Here is a 19,766-nt window from a genome sequence, read left to right on the forward strand (position 1 = left end):
CGTTTCACCCATCGAAGCATTTTTACCCACATAACGACTCTTCTGCTAGATCTGACCTCCTCCTCCTTCTCCTCTCCAATAATATTTGTTACATTGTAGCGCCTCTAGCTCTCCACGAGGTCTTAAAGAGTCATAATATCAAAAAAGAATATGCATAATGACGCGCAGAGGGGCTGAGGGGCTACTGGCATGGCTTGGAGGATATGCCATCCAACAGAAGTACAATCACAGAGCCTTGAGTGTCCGCGTAACAAAAACGCAGCCTTCAACAAATAGCCAAGGTATTTTACAGACCCTCTCCTCTTTGGAGCGTTTTTTTTTAGCGCTTTCCTTAGAAAACCTCCTGCGTCGACTCAGCTCTTCTGTACATCAGGAAATTGTCTTGCGTCATACTCCCACTATTTCTTTCAACTTTAGAAAAGAATTGAAGAGATACAGCACGTCCATTCTCGGCGAAGGCGATTGTACGTATCTTCCCCTCTCCGTGCACAAAATTTAGTGAACCGTAAGGAGTTTTCCCGACACAAAGTTCATCCCTGATATTTGTTAATTACACCAGTGTCAATGTTATGACAAGTTCCTTGACGGATAAAGTTAGACAGAGTTGATGTTGCCAACCGCAGGCATTTCGACGTTAGGTATGATCCAATTTCCATACCGAGGCAAGGCAGCAACACCACTCCACCAACAGATGTGTTGGACAAGGCCGGGACAAATTATTAACCTAAGAGAAATTAAAAACAGAGGAGTCGTGAAGGCAAGATACAATTACAGGCATGCAAAGTGAGGATTGGGGGAATAATTATAGCCCTTGAGCCCATTGTCTCCCTGAAAACAGGTACTGTTTTGCCAAAGTGGTTAGACTGCAAGGGTAACTTTTCAAGTATGCATGCGCCCTCTCTCTTCAACGCTAATAAGGTTCCGTGGAGCAACAAAAACATGGGCATTCTTGTGCCAGGGCAATTTTTGCCTTCCTTCCTCTGGCAAACAAGAATTTGGTCTATCCCATTAACCTAGAAGTTTGAATAGTTTGAATTGTATCAAGTGACAAGGCTACTTCTGTCAAACGGCAAGGCACCTTGTTGAGGACTGTCCAAGATTAGTAAGGCATTTTTTTATTTACCACCTATAAATGTTCCAAACCAGATCATGTTATAAGAATTGCTGGAAGAATTTGCAAGAGCTGAGGGAAAAAAAACGCTTCTGGAGAGTGCCACCTGTGCAGTCTTCGCTCCGGGTCTCCCACCCCACTTATTCCAACCACCAATCCACGTAGAGGAAAGTTTTCCAGCACGACTAGACCACCCAAAAGCAGCATAGACTTCGCTTAAATTCTAGTGCTTCTTGATTGTATCTGGTACACTGTCGGAACTCTAAAAATCTCGGTCTAACTTGTTGGAACGCTCCTCTAGGTCGATGTACTGCTCGGTACCAATTGAGAGGGGAAGGATGTCCCGGTGCTTGACGTGATCATTATCCTAGTGATCTAGGAATCACCTTAATCGCAAGCATCACTGGTGTACAGACTTGTGGCCGTATTTGGGAAGGCTTTACCACCTGATTACCTCACAACGGCTGTGTGTCCTACCATCATACTGGGCTTAAAATCGCCTGCAGGTATCAGCAGGCAAGACATCTCATCACTGCACGCCATTCTGTGAACTCCTACCCATTGCAGTCTACCATCTGGTTGAGCGAAGCGTGAGAAGGGATGCCATTGACGTGTTAAGCTTCCTCAGCTCTCCTATCCTAGTTACATTACTGGAGACTGATTATGTTATTTTGCTCGTAGATAGCGGTAGATGGTTCCCTACCACCAAAAAGGGAGGATCTTTCTAGACCCGATGCGCCAGCTATCACTAAGTGAACCGACACCAGGATCACGCTTTCAAAATCACTTTAGGAGAGTTCGTTCTACGACTGTTTCCTCTCCAAGTGCCCTGCAAAATACTGGACGAGAAGCTTTGTAAGACAGATAAGGTGAAATAGCATTTGTCCGGTTTAACAAGCAGTTTATGGGACGGGAGTTAAAGGCAAGAGGAAAGAAGTAGAGAGAACAAAGAAGAGTGCCAATGATAGACGGTTGGATGTCCCTACCAGTTACAGCGCACACGGGCGAAAATCCCACGAACTCTTTTGGGCTACCTGCCAAAAAGTACACTTAATTACAGCCTTGCGTGAGTGGCCGACTAGTCGAACGCGCATGCGGCCAAGCCTTAGCGCCTAAATCTGATAACTTACTTACTCAAGCAGCGAAAATAAAATCCCACCTTATCCCTCCACACCCACCTGCTTAATCAGCCAAATCCTATCCAGAGGCCGCCAGAAAAAAATGTGCTATTTAAGTCTTCTCAACTGACTTGTGGGGCAAATTGCGACTCGGATGATGGAGACAGTCTTTTGATTGCATTTTTGGAGGACTAAACTCGACTCCTCGTGCGGAGCTCAACTTTTTTAATTGACGGCGTTGCACCAAGCCAAAAACAACCAACACAAAGCGTGGTGGCTAAATTTCCCACCTATCGCGCGGGGTTAAAATCTCGCATCAGGCAAAGAAAAAAAATCAGTCTGTTAGATGAGATGTTTTTGTGGGGTAAAAAAAACAACGAATAGCTTCACGTATGGGTGCGCAAGTCTAGCTCCGAAACTGGCGCGGCATCAGTGAGGCTTAGCACCGACGCGAACAGGCAACACCCTGCCCACGGTCAAGTGCATTTCCTGTCCATTGGGCACACTTTTGGTTTCCCCTTTTTCATGCAGTTAACTAACTACCGGTTTTGTGTTTCATAAAGGCATTCCAAAACGCACATAAATGTCTGTTGAACCGACAGCAGTTTGTGTTTTGCGCCCTTGCAGGCCAGAGGCTTCCACGCCTGTGAGGTAGCCATTACAGTCAGTAAACACTAGACTCGGAATGATGAAAAACACTCTCAAATAAAATTTCACCTCTGTCAGTTTAAATGCGGTCCTTTTTTGTGCACAATGGAATAAGCTCTCGCCGGCTGCTGTGAACTATGCGGTGATAAATTTCAGACACAGACTGGAGACGTTTGAAGCATTAACCATATCACCGTTTGAAAGCTGTCTTTAATATAAGGATACGCAGAATATTTAAGGAGTGGCTAAAGTTTATGGATTTAATCCACACACTTTTTCTGCAAACAACTTAAATTTACATCTGGTTTTAAAAGACTATAAGTAATATACTACTTATAAGATCTCATGCTAGTTTTGTTTTGAAGAAAGTTAGGAATACGTAATAATATATTTGCAAAAAAAAAATGTGTAGCCCCCTAAAACGTCCCTGAAGACAAACAAATACATAATACGGGGTCAAAATATACATTTCTGACCTATTAAAGTGGCTGAAGAGGCTACTGGCTTGGCCTGGAAGTCAGGCCGCCTGGAGAAAGTACAATCGCGGAGCCCTTAGGTGTCAAAAAAGGAATTAAACAAACAAGCAGACTATTCCATAGCCTCCTAGCCCTATCAGTGCTAGACTGAGCTCCCCTCTTAATCAATTTTTTTGCGTTAGCCTTCATAACACAGTAAGAAAGACAGTATCTAACAGTCATCAAAATTGCGTGCAAATGTGATGATATTGAGCTGCAATATTCCTGACCTCTCTTGACAGTTCCACTGAGTCAGAGGTTTTGCTTGTTTTAGAAACTACGTTAAGGAAAGAAAGAATGTGGTTGTCATCACGTATCGCCATCGCTAGATGTAAGCACACTGACCCAAAAGCAGAGTTATTTAATGAGGGACAGTGTTTAAAATTGTTTTGTGGCGATCCTGTTATTGCACCTGTTTGCGTTTCGGTATTGCCCAGTCATATCTACCTGGGTTCTATCCAGCCAACAGAGAGGTGGAGGAGGTTTCCAGTGTTCACGTAATTGTCATCTCCATACGGATACCATAGACAGCTCCGTGACGAACCTCTCCAGATGGATCATGGCCACAGATAGTGTCCTTAAGGTGATATTAGCATTCTTGCAGAACACAGGTTTAAGTAAGCTGCCAAAGATTGACATCATTTTTAACTTCTCTGTCGGTGGTCGGCACGGATTTGTCTAACCGCAGACTATGCCCTTCTTCCGTCACGATGAGGTTTAGCATTCAGTAATGGAAACGAAGGCGGTTGCCCTTTAAGATGGACGCCGCTTTCCGCTGTTACCAACGTATCGCCCCGAGTCTTCCCTATAATCGGAAGATGTAATAATACTGGAACAGAAATTGCCTTGCCGATGTACAATGGAAGTGAGTGGGAGGCCACTGGCGTGGTCCAGAGTACGTCTCGTCCAACAGCAGTACAATCAAGGAGCCTTGACCGCGCTTGAATCCAAAATGAAGAGCAACAAAGCAAAAAATGGTGATATGTCGACTTTGAAAACTTGAATTAATCCCACTCTTCGGAGTCTAAGATTATGGAAAACATTCCCGGCGGATCATCATTATAGACAGGCGCAGCCTACGCTCATGGTGAGTCAACAAGTGTCGTGTAAATATTTTTCCCACAAGTCCTTTTTAACTTCTACCTTTAAATTTTAAGAGAGCACCGCTCTTTCAAACCAAAAAGGAAGTTATATTTCTTAAGAGTGGGGAGTCAGCAAGACAAAGTCATTTGCATTTTTTATGGAAGATGAGATGTTGTGACTTGCCAATAATTTATACTCATGAAAGTGGAAGTGGAGTCAAAGGCCTGAACAACGCAGTGGTTTTGATAACGGCGGCAAAAGTGTTTTTGTGGTTTGGGTTTTGGTGGGGAAGTCAAGCACGTGACGAAACAGCTGCACGCTCGATGTCGGTGGACTGGCGCGCGCCGTTCTCTCCGCCTTACCCGCCCACCCGCCAATGTCCCTGGCCCAACTCCAACCTCCAGCAGAACAGTTTTTTTGCCCATGAGTTAAAAATGTCTGTCCAAGTTAGTACACGAATTGAGGATACAGATACTACTTCTAAAATTCGTTTTGTTCTTTGGAACTTACAAGTGAGGATTTTCGCCCGTTGTGTCAACTGTGCTTTAATTCGGAGGAGACTCGGTGGGCGGTTGGCCTGCGTAGCACAGGTGCATACGCTCATTCAAAGAGGATTTTTTAAAATAGAGTAGGAAGAAAGTGGAGCCCTGGGTGTGGATCTTGGCTCAAATGGGATGGGGCGGGAATTCTGATTAGTTATTCCTCCCACCATATTACCGTGGAAACAATTCACCGGTAAGTCGTCGCGAAGAGGCATACATTTTCTACTTTCCCTGATCCATCAGCCTTCTGATGCTGTGTGATTAAGATTTTTTAATGAAAGGGAAGAGGCTTTCTAATAGTTCCTCTTAGCTACCTTCAATCAGTCGCTGTACTAGTACAGCGTTGGAATCGAACGTGGAAAGTCGAATCCACTAAAGACTTCTCAAAGATTGGATGAAAGAGAGTTCCGTCTATTATGTCTTCCAGATAGCAAGACCGCCGATTGTCTTGAGGGTCCAGACAAACCTGTCGGATCACCGCTGACCTTAAGGATATCTTACTCATGACTGACTGTGCCACGGTGCTGAAGCCTCGGTACATCCAGAAATCTGAATAAATTTCTGTGAATAATGATAATACAACACTTTGAGACTAAACTTTATTCCAGCTTAAGCAGCCACTGGAGTTTCCTTAAAGCAAGTACTCACCTTAGACCTGAACAACTGCCCATAAAAGGGACCATTTGACTGTTAGACATCACAATTTAAATCAGCATCTTGAGGAGAGTTGCTGTTCTACTGCTTCTTCTGGCATCGGAGGCTCAAAATATTCACCCTAGCTTATCATTCATCCTCATCATCCTCGTTCCATAGCCGCTGGCATGCCTGTCAATTATTAATATGTTCTGATAAGTGGAAAAATCCTTTTAGTAAGGGTCTCAAACACTAAAAACTGAAGTGTTTTGCATTAAAAGATAAGTGGTGCTAGAATTTGGTTTGAAGTATCTCAAATGTGGCAACAAATGTGTTGGCGCCGTCCTCGCCGAAGTGGGTGGGAGGTTATGGAGATGTGCCGCCAAGAAAGGAATGTGCAACTAGCCTCCCTTGATGTTGTAAAATTACCATCAAAACAAGTGCGCGAGCGGCAAATAAGTATTTGTCCGTATCCAGCAAATACGAGGGGTAGAATGATTGCTGTGTAGGCGGCACACTCTCCTGTCCACCTCCGTTCAGCTACGATATTGCCCGGGCGATTTATTCATCTGACATCAGGTTAGTGCAGTTCCCCATAACCTACACTTTATCGTTGAGCTTAGCAACTTTCTAGTACCTTATAAAGAAGTTTATTAATGCACATTAGTACTCCTGGACACGGGCGTTCGCAGTGTTTTTCTGCGCAGGTCGCAGAGCTGCCTCCGCATAATGCATCCATTAGACTCCGGGTAAAACGAAGTTCGCCTTTTTTGAAGGACTAACTGATTATTGTGTTTCCTTGAGACAAAAACAAAATCTTGGGGTAAAGTAGTGTGCCCCATGGTAATGTATCATACTGTTGCATGTTATTAAGTTAGACTGAAAACCGAGAAAAGACGATTGAGGGACTGGGACTAAGCCATCCTCTTGATAGGCGATTTACAAACACTAAGCTTGGAATACTTATGTTTTATGCGAAAAGCTTGTAATACTTGTATGAATTAATTAAAAATCGGAAGTCGACCTACTTTAACAAGTTTATTACTGACGTCACACATATGTGACGGATTCAACTTATCACTTGAGCTCGAGACTACAAATGCGCAACGCACTTTCCCCACCAGCTTTTGATGAGATAGATTCAGAGTTCTTCAGTTTTAAGGTAATCATTGACGAGTTACCAACGAATTGATCTAAAAGTTACCAACATATGGCATCATATTACAAAAATAAAACATCCTGATTAGGTCAACCTCCCCCTGAGACCCTGGTTCCAGCCATTTTGTATATTGCAAAGCCTTCCAGACTCTGTTAAAATAAATTGCATTTATTCCAAATTCCTGTTTTCTACTAAAAATTATGGTAAGCTCTGGCGACCAATCAAAAAGAAGAGCAATCTTTCTGTCCATCCATTCACAGAGAGTGCGTATACCACTTTGGAGAGGTCGAACATATGACCGTGTCGTTGTTGTAATGCGCTAATTGTGTGCTTAACCCTCGGTTTTTGTAATCAGCCGCTTGAGAGCTTCGTCAGCTCAGCCTTTGGATCATCCCAGTAGGCTCAAAGCCTCTTTGTAGTTTAAAAATATTTATTCCGCCCAAGTATAATGTCTCCTGTTGTCCTTAAGGAAGTCTCGCGCCACAACATCCATTGCATAAGTCCATTGTGGTCGCAACTTGTTTGTCACCAGCGTCACTAACGTGCTTTGTCTCTGCCAGTTTATAATACATAACTGGATTGAGCTTAGGTCAGCAAAATGGATAAGAAACATTTCTAGGCTGAAGACAATTAGTTCTTATGGTTTTACAATAGCCTGCGTCCTTAATGAATGCACCTCTTATGGGCGGTGACGATTCTTTTTTCCTCGGATATAGAAAAGAAGGCGTTTTTTTTTGATAAGGTAAGCAGGAACAATTACCAAGAGCGGCAGCCCTAAAATGGCTGCCTTTTGAAGCGGAAGGTGCCTTGTTGTACACAAAATTAACATTGGCATTCCAATAGAGTGAAGTCGTATTATAGTTGCAACGTTTTTCTCCACTCCTTCATCTTTTATTTTATCCGGCCTGCGCACTACCACCTACTTGGTGTGAAAAAGATACTCCTTCTAAAGCTTACTACAATATAAGACAATGAGACCCAAATGGGCTAAGTTGACTGGCTTAAATGATTTGGATTTGTTCGTGGAATTTTGGACTCCAAAAATTTGCATACTTCAGGACGGTAAGTGCAATGAACGGTAGAGCACAAATAGAGAGATCAAAAATGACTTAAAAAAGCACAGTTTGTCAAAATCCTACATTTTATTCACTTGTGGTTATTTATACGGATTATTTAACCCAGTTCTATGGCCTCTGCAATTCTCCTCCGATCACATGTGCTTTTCTGCATGCTTTTGTAAATTATTTACAACTACAAATTGTGTTGATGACATTACTGCAAAAAGTATATCCAGAAGTACGATTTGGCAATGACTTGCAGAGAAGCACAGATATGGAATCAGCTCGCAGAGATAGGGAAAAGTGCGAATCAAACTGTATCCTAAGATTGATTGTTTGCACCACTGCTTCGCTTTATCTGTCTTTCCTGCCTTCAGGAATTCCATGGCAAAAGAAATATGGATTCGTGCATTACCTGATGTCATAAAAACGACTAAGCCGTTCCCCCAAAGAAGAACGTAAATTTGTGTCCGCTTACTTAATCACTCCCTAAGTGATCCTGTTCAACCTAGAATAATTTACACATTTAGACATGAATACTACTTTAAGAGTAGTAAAGAAAATCAGTTTACGCTTACTCACTTTCTGCAGGAAAATAGGTTATTTCTTTCTGGCTTTAAACTGCCGGCATAAACTTCGCGCATCTCGTCTTCCACAAAATAATCCTTCTCACATAAAACACCATATTTTTACATCCACCTCCAGCTTATATTTAGGGAGAAAATGCACAGTAGACCTTTTGTTGCCCAACTCTGTGTCACTTTAAAGCACGTGGAGAGCGGAAATAGTTAAACGTTTTGAGAAGGCACTGACTTTTACGCACGCGCTGGAAGAGGACATCCGTTTTGCTTAGTAGCCCGAAGTCCATTTTAGCATCATGTGGTAAAAAATTCTCCATTAATTTCGTTGGCCACTATTTAAAATATCAGTTTTGGTTCTTTAATTGTCTTGTGTACACATATGTTAATATGTTAATATATATGTTAATAATGTTAATAATATATATATGTATAATATATATATACCTAAAATGCACTGATTATTAACATATATATTATATATATTATATTATACATATATAATGTATATGTTAATAATCAGTGCATTTTAGGTAAAAAAGTCAGCATTCGGCTGTAATTTCCTCTTAACCACGCATATTCTACAAAAATGGGGTAGTGCGCAGAGTTTACTTTTTACCTAAGGATACTTATAAATAAGAAAACATTTAAGACTTAAGTACATATTGATTCCCGTGGAATTTTGGCCGTTTAAAATGAGCGGCAGCCATCATGGTAAATATTAGTAGTGCAAAATATGAAAAAAGTAAAAAATCGTAACATTATGTGCGATCTTTAAGCTTGTTTAACACAAACGCTTTGCATGCTCTAAATAGGAAACGTTTGATATTTTATAGAGCCTGTGAGACAAAAGAGTAATCGAACTTAACTTAACTTTCCATCCATTATGGCTAATTTGGACTACAACTGAATGAGGTTTTGTAGGTTGCAAGAAGTTCTAACTAAGTGCTGTCTTTTTAATATTACTTCTACTTCAGAATAAACAAACTTCAACATTCGTATTATTGCATACAAGCAATTCCTTAAAATGCTATTTGGCTTCTAATGTTATTATGCTTTTGCCAGAAGACGAATCCTCTGGTGCCTATACCACATTTAGCAACTTAAGCTGCGACTTCTAAAGTAACTTAAAACAAAGTCAAAATGTTCTTAGGCATTGCAAGTTCCGTTCCTGATTTTATGCTCAAAATGATATAAAATCCAGAATTTGTGATGGTGTCTATTCGTGCGTGTCAATATTTATTGCCTGGTCTAGTACAGTGGTAAGTTTCGCCTCAATGAAATTGCGAATCTCTAACTCAATTTATGTCGCCATTTTACGACTGACCAGGTATAACTTTGAGTTTTCTGATTAAAAAATTAGAATACACAGTTCTTGGTTTGCAGAGCCAGATCCTTATCGCTGTGCCTTCGTCAAGCTTGAAGCAATGAGCTTGGAACAACCAGTGTACACTTACCCGCTAAAGGTATGCAGCAAGTAGTGTCCTGGTTTCGTGTCTTCTAATAAAGTAGAAACTACCTACCGCTTTTGTAATCAACAAATTGGAACTAGATCTTGTGAGGTACTTCAACTGAAAATATCTTACAAAGGATGTCTTTAAAACCCTTACCATTTAAAATGCCAAGTAACTTATTTGAAAAAGACTCCTTTCGGCATTGGTTAGAATTGGAGCATAATTGTAGCGGCCCGAGGGATAAGCCACTATCGTATTACATAATATTCCGACGCAATTTTATTTAATCGAAAAAGGAGAGGTTGTGTAATTAACATCAGAAATAAGGTACTCAATTGCTCTTTGGAATCCTATTGAACACGGGCCAATAATTTTAAGTTTTATATTTTGTTATGCTACATTTTTGCGTTGCTCGATTCCATTGACAATACAAGAAACAACCCGGTATCTCTTCTTGCTCTCTGATAAATATTATTACTGATCCGGCTTATGGGCTACGAGACACATTTGCGTCCTTCACTTGTAAATTATGCAGCAAGTCCTTACTCAATTTTATTTTCGGATTGGAGGAACTTTTCCTAATTCAATACGTTAGAAAAAAAAAAACGAAACTAGCACTGGCTTGTTTTAACTGATACTTGTGCCCCTTCAAATACGAATCCTACCCACATTTTTTAAAGAGAACACCAGAAGTGCCCCCCTAGAATTTAGATCCCTGTTATAATTATGCTGTATCAAGTGTAATGATCTGTGTGTTTTTGTAGATTACCTCAAACGGAAGCCGTTTATCTACACGACATAATCGGGAGACTTTGATTGGTCCCTGCATCTCCTTACGGAATCATAAAATTTTACATCATTTACGCACGGAAAAGCAACATTAAATGCAACTTACGGGCAGGCGTTTAAGTAAGCAAACTTACCGGGAGTAAATTTTGTTCTTTTTTTCACGCCATAAATTGTATTTTATCGTGCTGGCTGTGGTGTCAGTTTGCACTGGATAATTCAATTGTTCGTCAGGTCTTTTCAAGCGCGCTATTTCAAAATCGAGATTTGTGAAGAAAAAAATTCCTCTTAAACTAAGTTTTCAGTGAGGTTTTGTTCTTAAAGGAAGCGGTTTTTACGCTGCCTTATTGTGTGTGTTTTCAGGTGCTTCTGGCCACATTTTTTTCAGCCTTTTCCCCTCCCCCCCCCCCACTCTCCTCCGATTTGAAACCACCTACGGTGAATTTCTCATGCTCTCGCTGACGCAGACATAATCTAGTCTAACTTGCAAATTTCAAGTCGAGGTAGTGAAGCCAACAATTTTAGTGCCTACTCTGTGTATTATACCTGTAGGAGTCCACTGCTACTACAAACTGTCTCAGTTTATGGTGCTGTTAGGACAAATTAGCCTTCGCCATCAAACTATTTTCTTTTTCTTACAGTATCCATGGCAAACGCACCCCTTTTTAGGTCCCGGCCCCTTTACACCAGGAGTTTCTTATTCCGCTGACGGAAGCGCCAGACGTGGTGGGCAATAAGGCGACATCTTGTTGACAATTCTCACCGGAAACAAGGCTGTTGTTGCTGTAGCCTAATCACGTGCCTATGTGGGGTTTCGGGAGCACATAATACGACTTCGCTGGAGTTAGGCATAATCGCACAAAGAATCCAAAACTCTAGAACTTAGCGTCTTAAACATACTGTTGTAGCTGCTGTGGCTTAATTGCCTCCATATTACAGACTACTGAGCTGGGTGGAGTCTGGTGTGGGTTAATGCATCCGCTAGCCTCACTAGACGTGAGAATCAACCATGCATCGGAAGCCGTTGGAACAGGGTAAATGCCCATGCAACGCCCTGATTCACATTTAGGACTTGTGATACCTTAAAAGTGAAGGGTTTGCCGCTAACACCCTTTGGGACTTTTATAGAATGGAATATACCATTTGAATACCACCCTAGTCCGCACCAAACGCCTTAAACCTTGACAGTTATGCAACAGGGAAAGTGGGGTATGCTGAAATAATATCCAACAGTCTCTCTAAATGTGGTTTTGATTTTTTTTCTGTTTATGCAATTTTTCTTCCGTGGAGGAACAAATTGTTGGAAAGGATAAAAACCGTCACTGTAATATGCGTGACAAAATTAGTGGGAGACAGGGTTGAATGTCTAAACAGTTTTGCTTACCAGAAAAGGATTTGTAATTTTCGCGCCTATTCATACCTAAAGAGGAAAGAGGGTATTATACCGGGACAAGAAATGATTTGACGACGTGCAGAAGGGTCGAGGGTGGGGAGACTGGGATTACTGGCCTGGCCCAGAGGTCATGTCGGCGTAACCAAAACCGAGACATAAACAAACAACCGACGTATCATCCAACATCTCCCTTCATTTGGGCGTCATTCTCGGCGCCCCCCTTGGTAAACCTCCTACGTCAACCGTCTCAAAGTAGTCGATGCTGTAAGAACGAAAGCACCCACAAACCAACCGCAAAAGGCATCGCATTCACCTGAGAAGGTCTCTAAGCTCAAGGTCGCTTATTTTTATGGTAGCTCTACTACATCTGCAGTTCTGCCCTACTTAAGACCTGTTTTGGGGAATGGATAGAATGTGGTAGTCATCGCGTGTTTCTACCGCTAATCGTAAGAGCACTGGCCCAAAAGCGGAGTCACTTAATAAGGTACGGGGTTTAAAATAGTTTCGTGGGGCTAAGGAATGGCGTCTCTTCCTCTTTTTTACTTTATTCTCACTTCATTGTTGCCCATCTGCATGTTCATATGGGTTTCCTCTAAGTAGTAGAGAGGTGGAGGAGGTGCTGTGTACTCACATCACTGACATCTTTCCGTGGTTTGCGGCTAGTGTCCCATCAGTTGTAAATAGCTTTCGTGCAGACCACAAGGCTTGAGTAGTTGCCGAAGGTAGATGTTATTTTCAAGCCTTCTGTTAGGAATCCTCACCGATTCTCCCATCTGCTGCCTATATCCTTCCTCCGTCAAGTTAAGGCTTGGCATTCAGGTATGGAAATTTGGGTAGTTGTCCCTTTGGTTTGAGTTTACTGCCTTCTGACACCCATGAAGAGACCCGAGTCCTCCCCAAAGGCAAAAGAAGTCACATCAGTAGGACAGAAAATGCATTTCTGACGTACAGAAGAGCTACAAGCATGACCCAAATGCCAAGCCGACCAGCGGAAGTCCGATGGCGGAGCTCTAAGTGCTCGCTTAACTAAAACGAAGAGTCAAACAAATAATTAACGTAGTACGTGTGACAAGTGAATGTCCTCCTTATTACTACTATTTCTAGTGGCAATGGAGATAACTCTCAAGCTAGCTTCATTCCCCACATGTGTGCCCAGAATGCCTGGGAACCTATTACCGTGCGCGGTATGGGTAGATTTTATACCGTCGTCATGGAGAATTAATCAAGAGAGACAAACAGCCACATAAAGCAACTAAAGCAAAAATAATTCTGCTAATTACTTTCCCATTTCTTTCTGTTCCACCTTCTATCCCAGTCAGGCGGATTGATGTTGGCTCCGAGGAGGGGGTGAGGATCACACCCTTAATCCCTTTTGCACCGAGGCACATGAAAGTGGAAATGTCTCCCATATTCCAGAAAGATTTTACGTATTGTGACTTCTTAAATGGAAATAGTCATCCAATTTTTCCTGTGCGAGGGGAAGCGGCTTTAAAGAGCATCTAGGAGTGAAGCTGGTGTTCTGTCCCAAATTCCAGCGCTCCATCCACTTTGTTACCACTTTAGTATCCATTAGCCGTCTATCCGGGTTACCGAGTTCCCTCTTTTAGGGTGGTTGGACATCAAATTCTCAGGCCTCATGCCGTAAACAGGTTTACAGCAATTGCGTCCACCTTTTTGGTCGTGGACCTCTCTTCCCCGTTCTGCCCACCTTCAGGGATACGCAGGTGGCGGCAAAATAGTAGCATCACAAGTAGGAGGAATGGAATTCCAATTTTTCATAATTTTAATGATCAAACCTTACTCGAATTCTCCGTCTTCACGCTGTGGAAGAAGAGTTGGACAAATAAAAGACACAAATGACTACTAAAATTCAGGTACACGGCGCTCGCAGCCTTCCTCACTGGCATGAACTGAATACTGAAATCCCCGACTTTTCAAAAAAATTTGCCTAAGCTTAGCCTCAGCGTTTTAATCGCGTTGGACTTTTCAAGTCCACTTAAAAATATGCGAATCGGATGACCGTACACATGTTCCATATGGAAATTCATTGGTTCTTATCTGTCCTGATTGTTACCATCAGGTTTTGCTACCTCCGCAATTTCGTTTCTTCCTCATTTTTCCCACCGTAAGAATGTTGCATTGCATGCTTTCAGCCTTTTAAAAATTGTTCCCACCATCTCTTCTTGGTTAAAACTAGCAGTCTGAGACGACAGTTATGACGAGACTTGCCTGCTCCCTCCTTTTGTGCAGCCTCGAGGTTCGTTTATGGTGGCGCTTCAAGAGCCATTTCGCAAATGTCTTGTGGCTTGGCTTAAAAAAAGGAAAATGTCTATAGATAACTTTTCTTTCTCACTCCTTACAACTTCGTGTAGGGTGACTGTTTGAAAAGACTTAAAAAATGTTCCTGTGTAGTGGCTAAAATTAGAAACACTTTGAGTGGTCTTCTTCACCATTTACCGGACTAGTCTCTGCAACTCTTACCTAAGATTACTAAAAAAGTGTTAAAAATGTCCTTATTTCCCTCAAATAAGATTATTCTGTGGCTGTATTGTATTTTTAAAGCCCAGTCGGTCTTTTTGAGACGAAAGATTTGATTCTCAAAAAATGATAGGTTACATGTCACATATGTGTGACGTCGGATATGCTATTTACAATGCTGAGAACATTTGGGTGAGGATTTTTATGAGAAGATGGAACGACTGTTTTTAAGAGGCGTAAACAAAGTCTTTACTTGGAATTTTGGCTACCGGTTTGCTTCAGAATCAGTCTTTCGGTTATCCTCTCAAGCCTGAGATACGGAATTGAAATATGGAAGCTGCTTAAAAAATTGAAGGAGCTAAACTGCTTTTAATTGGTGTCCTCCCTAGTTTTGTGATTGAATGACACTGAGAACTATAAATGCTACTCAAATTCGAAGTAAGTGACATAGACCGTCCATTTTTAAAGTAGTGGGGTAGGCCTTCAAAAAAACACCTTTAAAGTTGTGAAGAAGTTACTAATAATATTTCTCTAACTTCTACTACTCTTAACTTTCAAAATTAATGACAAATTACTAAGAACTTTACCCCTTCAAATTTCGCAAGCATTGTGGTGTTTAAGACGCTGTGCACTCCCCATTGTGTTTGTAAATAAATAGATAATTAGTATTCTTCCTTCTTACCGAAGGTTAATTATTTTTTACGAAAAATGTTTTTACACTTCTTTGAGAGCCTTAAGCTGCTTCGCTCCCGATTTTCAGAATGTCAACCATGATTTGAATCACTTTTCTGGTCGATCCGAAAGGGCAATCTTCCCAATTTCATTATTTTGCCGCTTAGTTTATCCTCTAAAATTCTCACACAGGACTTCATAAGTCTATTTAATTTCAAATATAAAGCTTATATAACGCACGCCTTTCGTGATTTCTGAAGGTGAGATGACCTTTTTAACTCCAAACCGAAATTAGTTTGGGAAAGAATTTCTTGCCGATCTCATGATTCTTTAGAGGAAAAGGTTATTTGGCAATTACCTCTTCTTTAAGTGATTCGTTAAGTATGCTACTACATTTTAAACTAATGTATTAGTTGGATACATTGCCTAAATCTTTGTTTTGGTTCCGCGGACACCTAAAACTCTGCCTTTGTACATCTGCCCAGCACTATGGCCTCAGAGCCATGCTTGCAGCCACTCAAACCTTCCGTACGTCAGCAATACATATTTTGTCCTAGTATTACCTCTTCTTCCTACTTCGAGGAAGACTCGAGTTGCCACATTGGTGGCAGGTGAAAGCACATCCATCCCAAAGGACGGTGGAAGGGTATATGCCAAGGGTTAAGAATGGCGTCGGCCTTCAGCAACTATCCCACTATTAACAACTGAAGCTATACTATCAATGAACCACCTGGAAGATGAAGATATCAACCAAGTGAACAGGCGATGTCTCCTCCACTTCACTACTAGCTGGATAAAACCCAAAATTAAGCGAGAACAAGGTGAAAAGAAGGAATAGACGTAGTAACATATCCCACGAAACTCTTTAAGTCCAGTTCCGCATTAAGTGTCCCGGCTTTTAAGTCAGTGTTCTTACGGTTAGAGATGGACATGCCTAATAGCCAGCACAGTCTGCCATCCCCAAATAAGGCTTCCAAACAGGGAGAAGTTCCACATATAAAGGAATTGTTAAGAGGAATCATTAACGTGGTGGTTAAATACTTCCTCTGCTGCACCAAATTTGACGATTGATGTGGTTGGTTCGTGGGTGGTTCTCTTACCCACAACACCGACTACGGTTTGACAGCCGAAGTGGGATGCTAGCCAAGAGGGACGCCAAGGACGACGCTCAAAAGAGGTGGCGAGGGAGGCTATGTAACTCTTTGATTATTTGTTTAACTCTAGGTCATGGTTTTGTGAATCTTGGACCTCCGTCATTGTACTTCCGTTGGGTGGCATGGCCTCCGGGCCATGTTAGTACCGCCCGGCCCTTCTGTACATCGGCAATACATTTTCAGTCCCAGTATTGTCTTCTTTCCTCCTTTAGAAAGACCCGAACTGGTTACTCCAGCAAACGCATTCTATTTAAATTACCTAGTCTAAAATAAGCTTGGATGTCACTGGTCCCCAACCTTGTCATCTACTTATTAACATTTATACCCAGCTTTTGTATCACCTCCTTACTGGTGGCACAAATTTCTCCATTCCAAATTCCAACTAATTAAGGGCTCTTCTGTATGTGCTCAATAGCTCCCAACTTGCTAGTTTAACTGCTTTTTAAAATCTCTGGCCTCTATCAAAGCATGTATCTCTGGCGAAGATCAAAAGGACCACCGACATGAGGGACGGACCTCCGGTGATGTGGATTAATCTCCAAAATAGAACTATGCCTCCTTTACGCCCTTTACACTGGAGTGAGATTTCATATGGGGTTTTGCGGGGACTGGTATCCGTTTTTTGCATAATGGAAACGATGAATGAAAGGAATGGCTAAGGATAAGAAGTTGGGTAGGCAGAGTCCTCTCTATCGATGGTTTCTGTGCTGTTTGTTGTGATTTGGAAATAATTGAACTAAAGCACTGTCTACGTGGCAGTGGAGGAGCTCCTCTTGAAGCATTGCCTCTCCCAGGCTCTCCTCGCCCTGACGGGCCGAGTAGAATTGGCGCTGAGTCACGGTTCTGAGGGCTCACACATAATTGCTTCGGCATCTCAGGTTATACCGTGTTGGATTAAGAAGGGATTACATAACTTACAAACAAAGTCCTTTTTCTCTAATCCACAAGCCTGTTTAAATCTCCGTTTTCAAGAAAGGACAAACTGAGTTGCTGTGGGGAAGATTGGGAGTGACTAAAGACGTAGCGATTGCAGTAGACAGATTCTACAGGAAACTCAAATTTCATGAAGGAGGAAGGAATGAAATCTCCGTTGGAGAAGAGCGTGCGAATTTACGAGTTGAGGTAATCTCACTCCCCCCCCTCCGCCCTCACGACTATACATACGACACGTGATCATTGTCAAATTATGATAAATGACCAAATTTCTTTTGAGAATCCGATGGTTGAAATGTCAAATAGCAGATTTTTTGCCTCTACTGCCCCTTTTGACATAAATACAACTGGTTTTTATCAGATTTACCCGTCAGAAACTCACCTTTTCAGTCGTTTCACGTTTGACATTTCGTTGCGTCAAATAAGGCAGAGAGATTGAAGATACACAAAGGCATCAGCCAAAAAAACTAAAGCATGGATCATTGGTATGTCAGACCTCGAAAGAGAGGGTAGTTCGGCTTAGGAAGATGCCAAGGCAACAAAATACTTAGTCCTCACGGAAGCAGGAGGGGACAGCAGAGGCGCGGTGGTCGGTAACCAAGGCGTCAAGGTTATCGTGCTCACCGTCATGGTCACTAGCCTGAGCCATGACTTTTTGTCCTCAGGCTCGATTTGGGTTGCTTCAAAACTTTATTTGGCAACCTTGACCTTAAACCCTCGTTGTGTGTAGCACATTCTCAGCCGTTATTCTGAAAATAGCTTACCGCCTAAACGACGATCGGGAATTCGAAAATTCTAATTCCAGACTGCTAGTCACAGCATACAGAAGACAAATTCTTTACGTAGTAGAAACTTAGCAAAAAAATTGGACAAAACTCAAAGAGCATCCTTCTTCTCTTCACCGCAGTGCCAAAATAGAAACAACGATTTTGTAGATTTCCCGCAGGCCGAAGCAATTCAAGCACACAGGTCTTTCACGCGGCTAAGGAAACGGTTACCCGGCTTAGATTAAAGGCAGTTGGCACAATTCATTCGCTGGTTACAATGATTTGCCAGGTTTTTCTAAGATCATTGCCTCCAGCTCTTCTGCTCGGTTGAAAAACCCGTTTCTTAAGTTATCCACAAAACTGGATTTCTTATTCTGAATTTAGTTTGATTCTTTAAAATAGGTTAAGTCACGAATGGGATGCTTTGCCTACTGGTCCTCAATGTTTACTCATATTATTTAAGTAGACAGCTCATTAAACAGGTTGACCAATTGGATAAGATTTCTTTCAGCATATTTTCCAGCAATCTTCAAATTTATTAATGTTCTGAGGCCGTAAAGGTGATTGCAACGACAACCAACTCAAATCTGTTAGTTGTATGTTGGTATATTTTTGTCCCAGGTAAATCCATATATCAACTGAAAAGGGTGCGAAAAACCGGGTCATTTCAGCGGGCAATGGATTAACGACGGAATTTTTTCTGACATCGCAACTTAATTTTTCTCAACCTTGTAGTCATGGCAATAAGTTTTAAGCCTAAAAGTTATGTTTAGCTTCAGCCGGACTTGTGGGTGAAGGTGTATGCGCGCAGACGCACGAGATCAAACGAGGAGCGGGGCCACGGTGTGCTTCTGCCCACTAAGACGGTGTCGACGCTCTCTCTCTCGCTAGTTTTGCACAAATCTATAAACACCTAATCGAAGGAAAGGCTAGGTTCCTTCCTCGGTCTCTGACACATAAACAAAAGCAACGACGCATGTAACTTGGCCTGTGTGATTGCCCTGCCAGAAATCACTTGTGATTGCAATGGCGACAAGCCACTGACTCACTGACTTTATTCCAAAATCGACTAAAACTTACGTTTTTGTTTTTCAGATCTCCTAAAGGTCCTCCAATGCTTTGTTTTTTTATCTGCATTCACTCATAACGTGGCAGCTTAAAGCCCCTGCGATGATCAAAGCGCTGAAGCTGTCTAGTACCAGAATTTGACGGCGACTGTAAAGCCACGCAGAGACGGGGAGTTGGTGTTTATTTTAATCAAAATAACACTACTTGAAAACATACATCACCTTTTGGTTTAGACATCAGTGGCCGACTTATCGATAACAAAAATACGTTTGCTTTGACAGAGTGTGTCGCTTGGCTTGTCATCAAGTCAAAATACACCCCATAGGCTTGCAACTAAATAGCGCGCACATTTTCAAGTGTGGTAGGAAATAAAAAGCCTTGCTTTGAGCGGTACATCATAGGCGCAGTGGTGTCTAAATAATTTACAGGAAGAAGAGTGATCACCTTTTAACTCTCCTCCTACATACGAGAGAGCGGTTTCTTTACAAGTGCGTGTGATTAGGATGGTGCGTTTCTAATCGTGCGGCCCCTATTTTCTTCTCGATCATTCAAACCTGTTTTGGAAACAAAAAGCTAAAATGAAACAACTTCTGAGGAGACCAACCCCTCCTCCTCC

General features: G+C 41.9%; 2 protein-coding genes across 2 annotated transcripts in view; both read left to right on the forward strand. All coding sequences in view use genetic code 11, as the record gives it.

Moving 5' to 3' along the window:
- Nucleotides 1–4,909: 4,909 nt before the first annotated feature.
- Nucleotides 4,910–8,294, forward strand: EGR_04849 (hypothetical protein; the record flags this gene model as incomplete). Its single annotated transcript, XM_024494098.1, has 4 exons — nucleotides 4,910–4,987; nucleotides 5,932–6,004; nucleotides 6,956–7,012; nucleotides 7,933–8,294. The coding sequence occupies 4 exons, from the start codon at nucleotides 4,910–4,912 to the stop codon at nucleotides 8,292–8,294; spliced, it is 570 nt and encodes a 189-aa protein (XP_024351487.1).
- A 6,663-nt stretch (nucleotides 8,295–14,957) lies between these two features.
- The window catches only part of EGR_04850 (hypothetical protein), a gene marked incomplete at both ends in the record, with an annotated part of 14,392 nt that continues 9,583 nt past the window's right edge, over nucleotides 14,958–19,766 (forward strand). The window contains one exon of the mRNA XM_024494099.1: nucleotides 14,958–14,994. Within this exon, the coding sequence (XP_024351488.1) occupies nucleotides 14,958–14,994 (37 nt within the window). The remainder of the gene's footprint in view (nucleotides 14,995–19,766) is intronic.

This window comes from Echinococcus granulosus (assembly GCF_000524195.1).
Source record: "Echinococcus granulosus chromosome Unknown EG_S00032, whole genome shotgun sequence".
In the NCBI taxonomy this organism is placed as follows: domain Eukaryota; kingdom Metazoa; phylum Platyhelminthes; class Cestoda; order Cyclophyllidea; family Taeniidae; genus Echinococcus; species Echinococcus granulosus.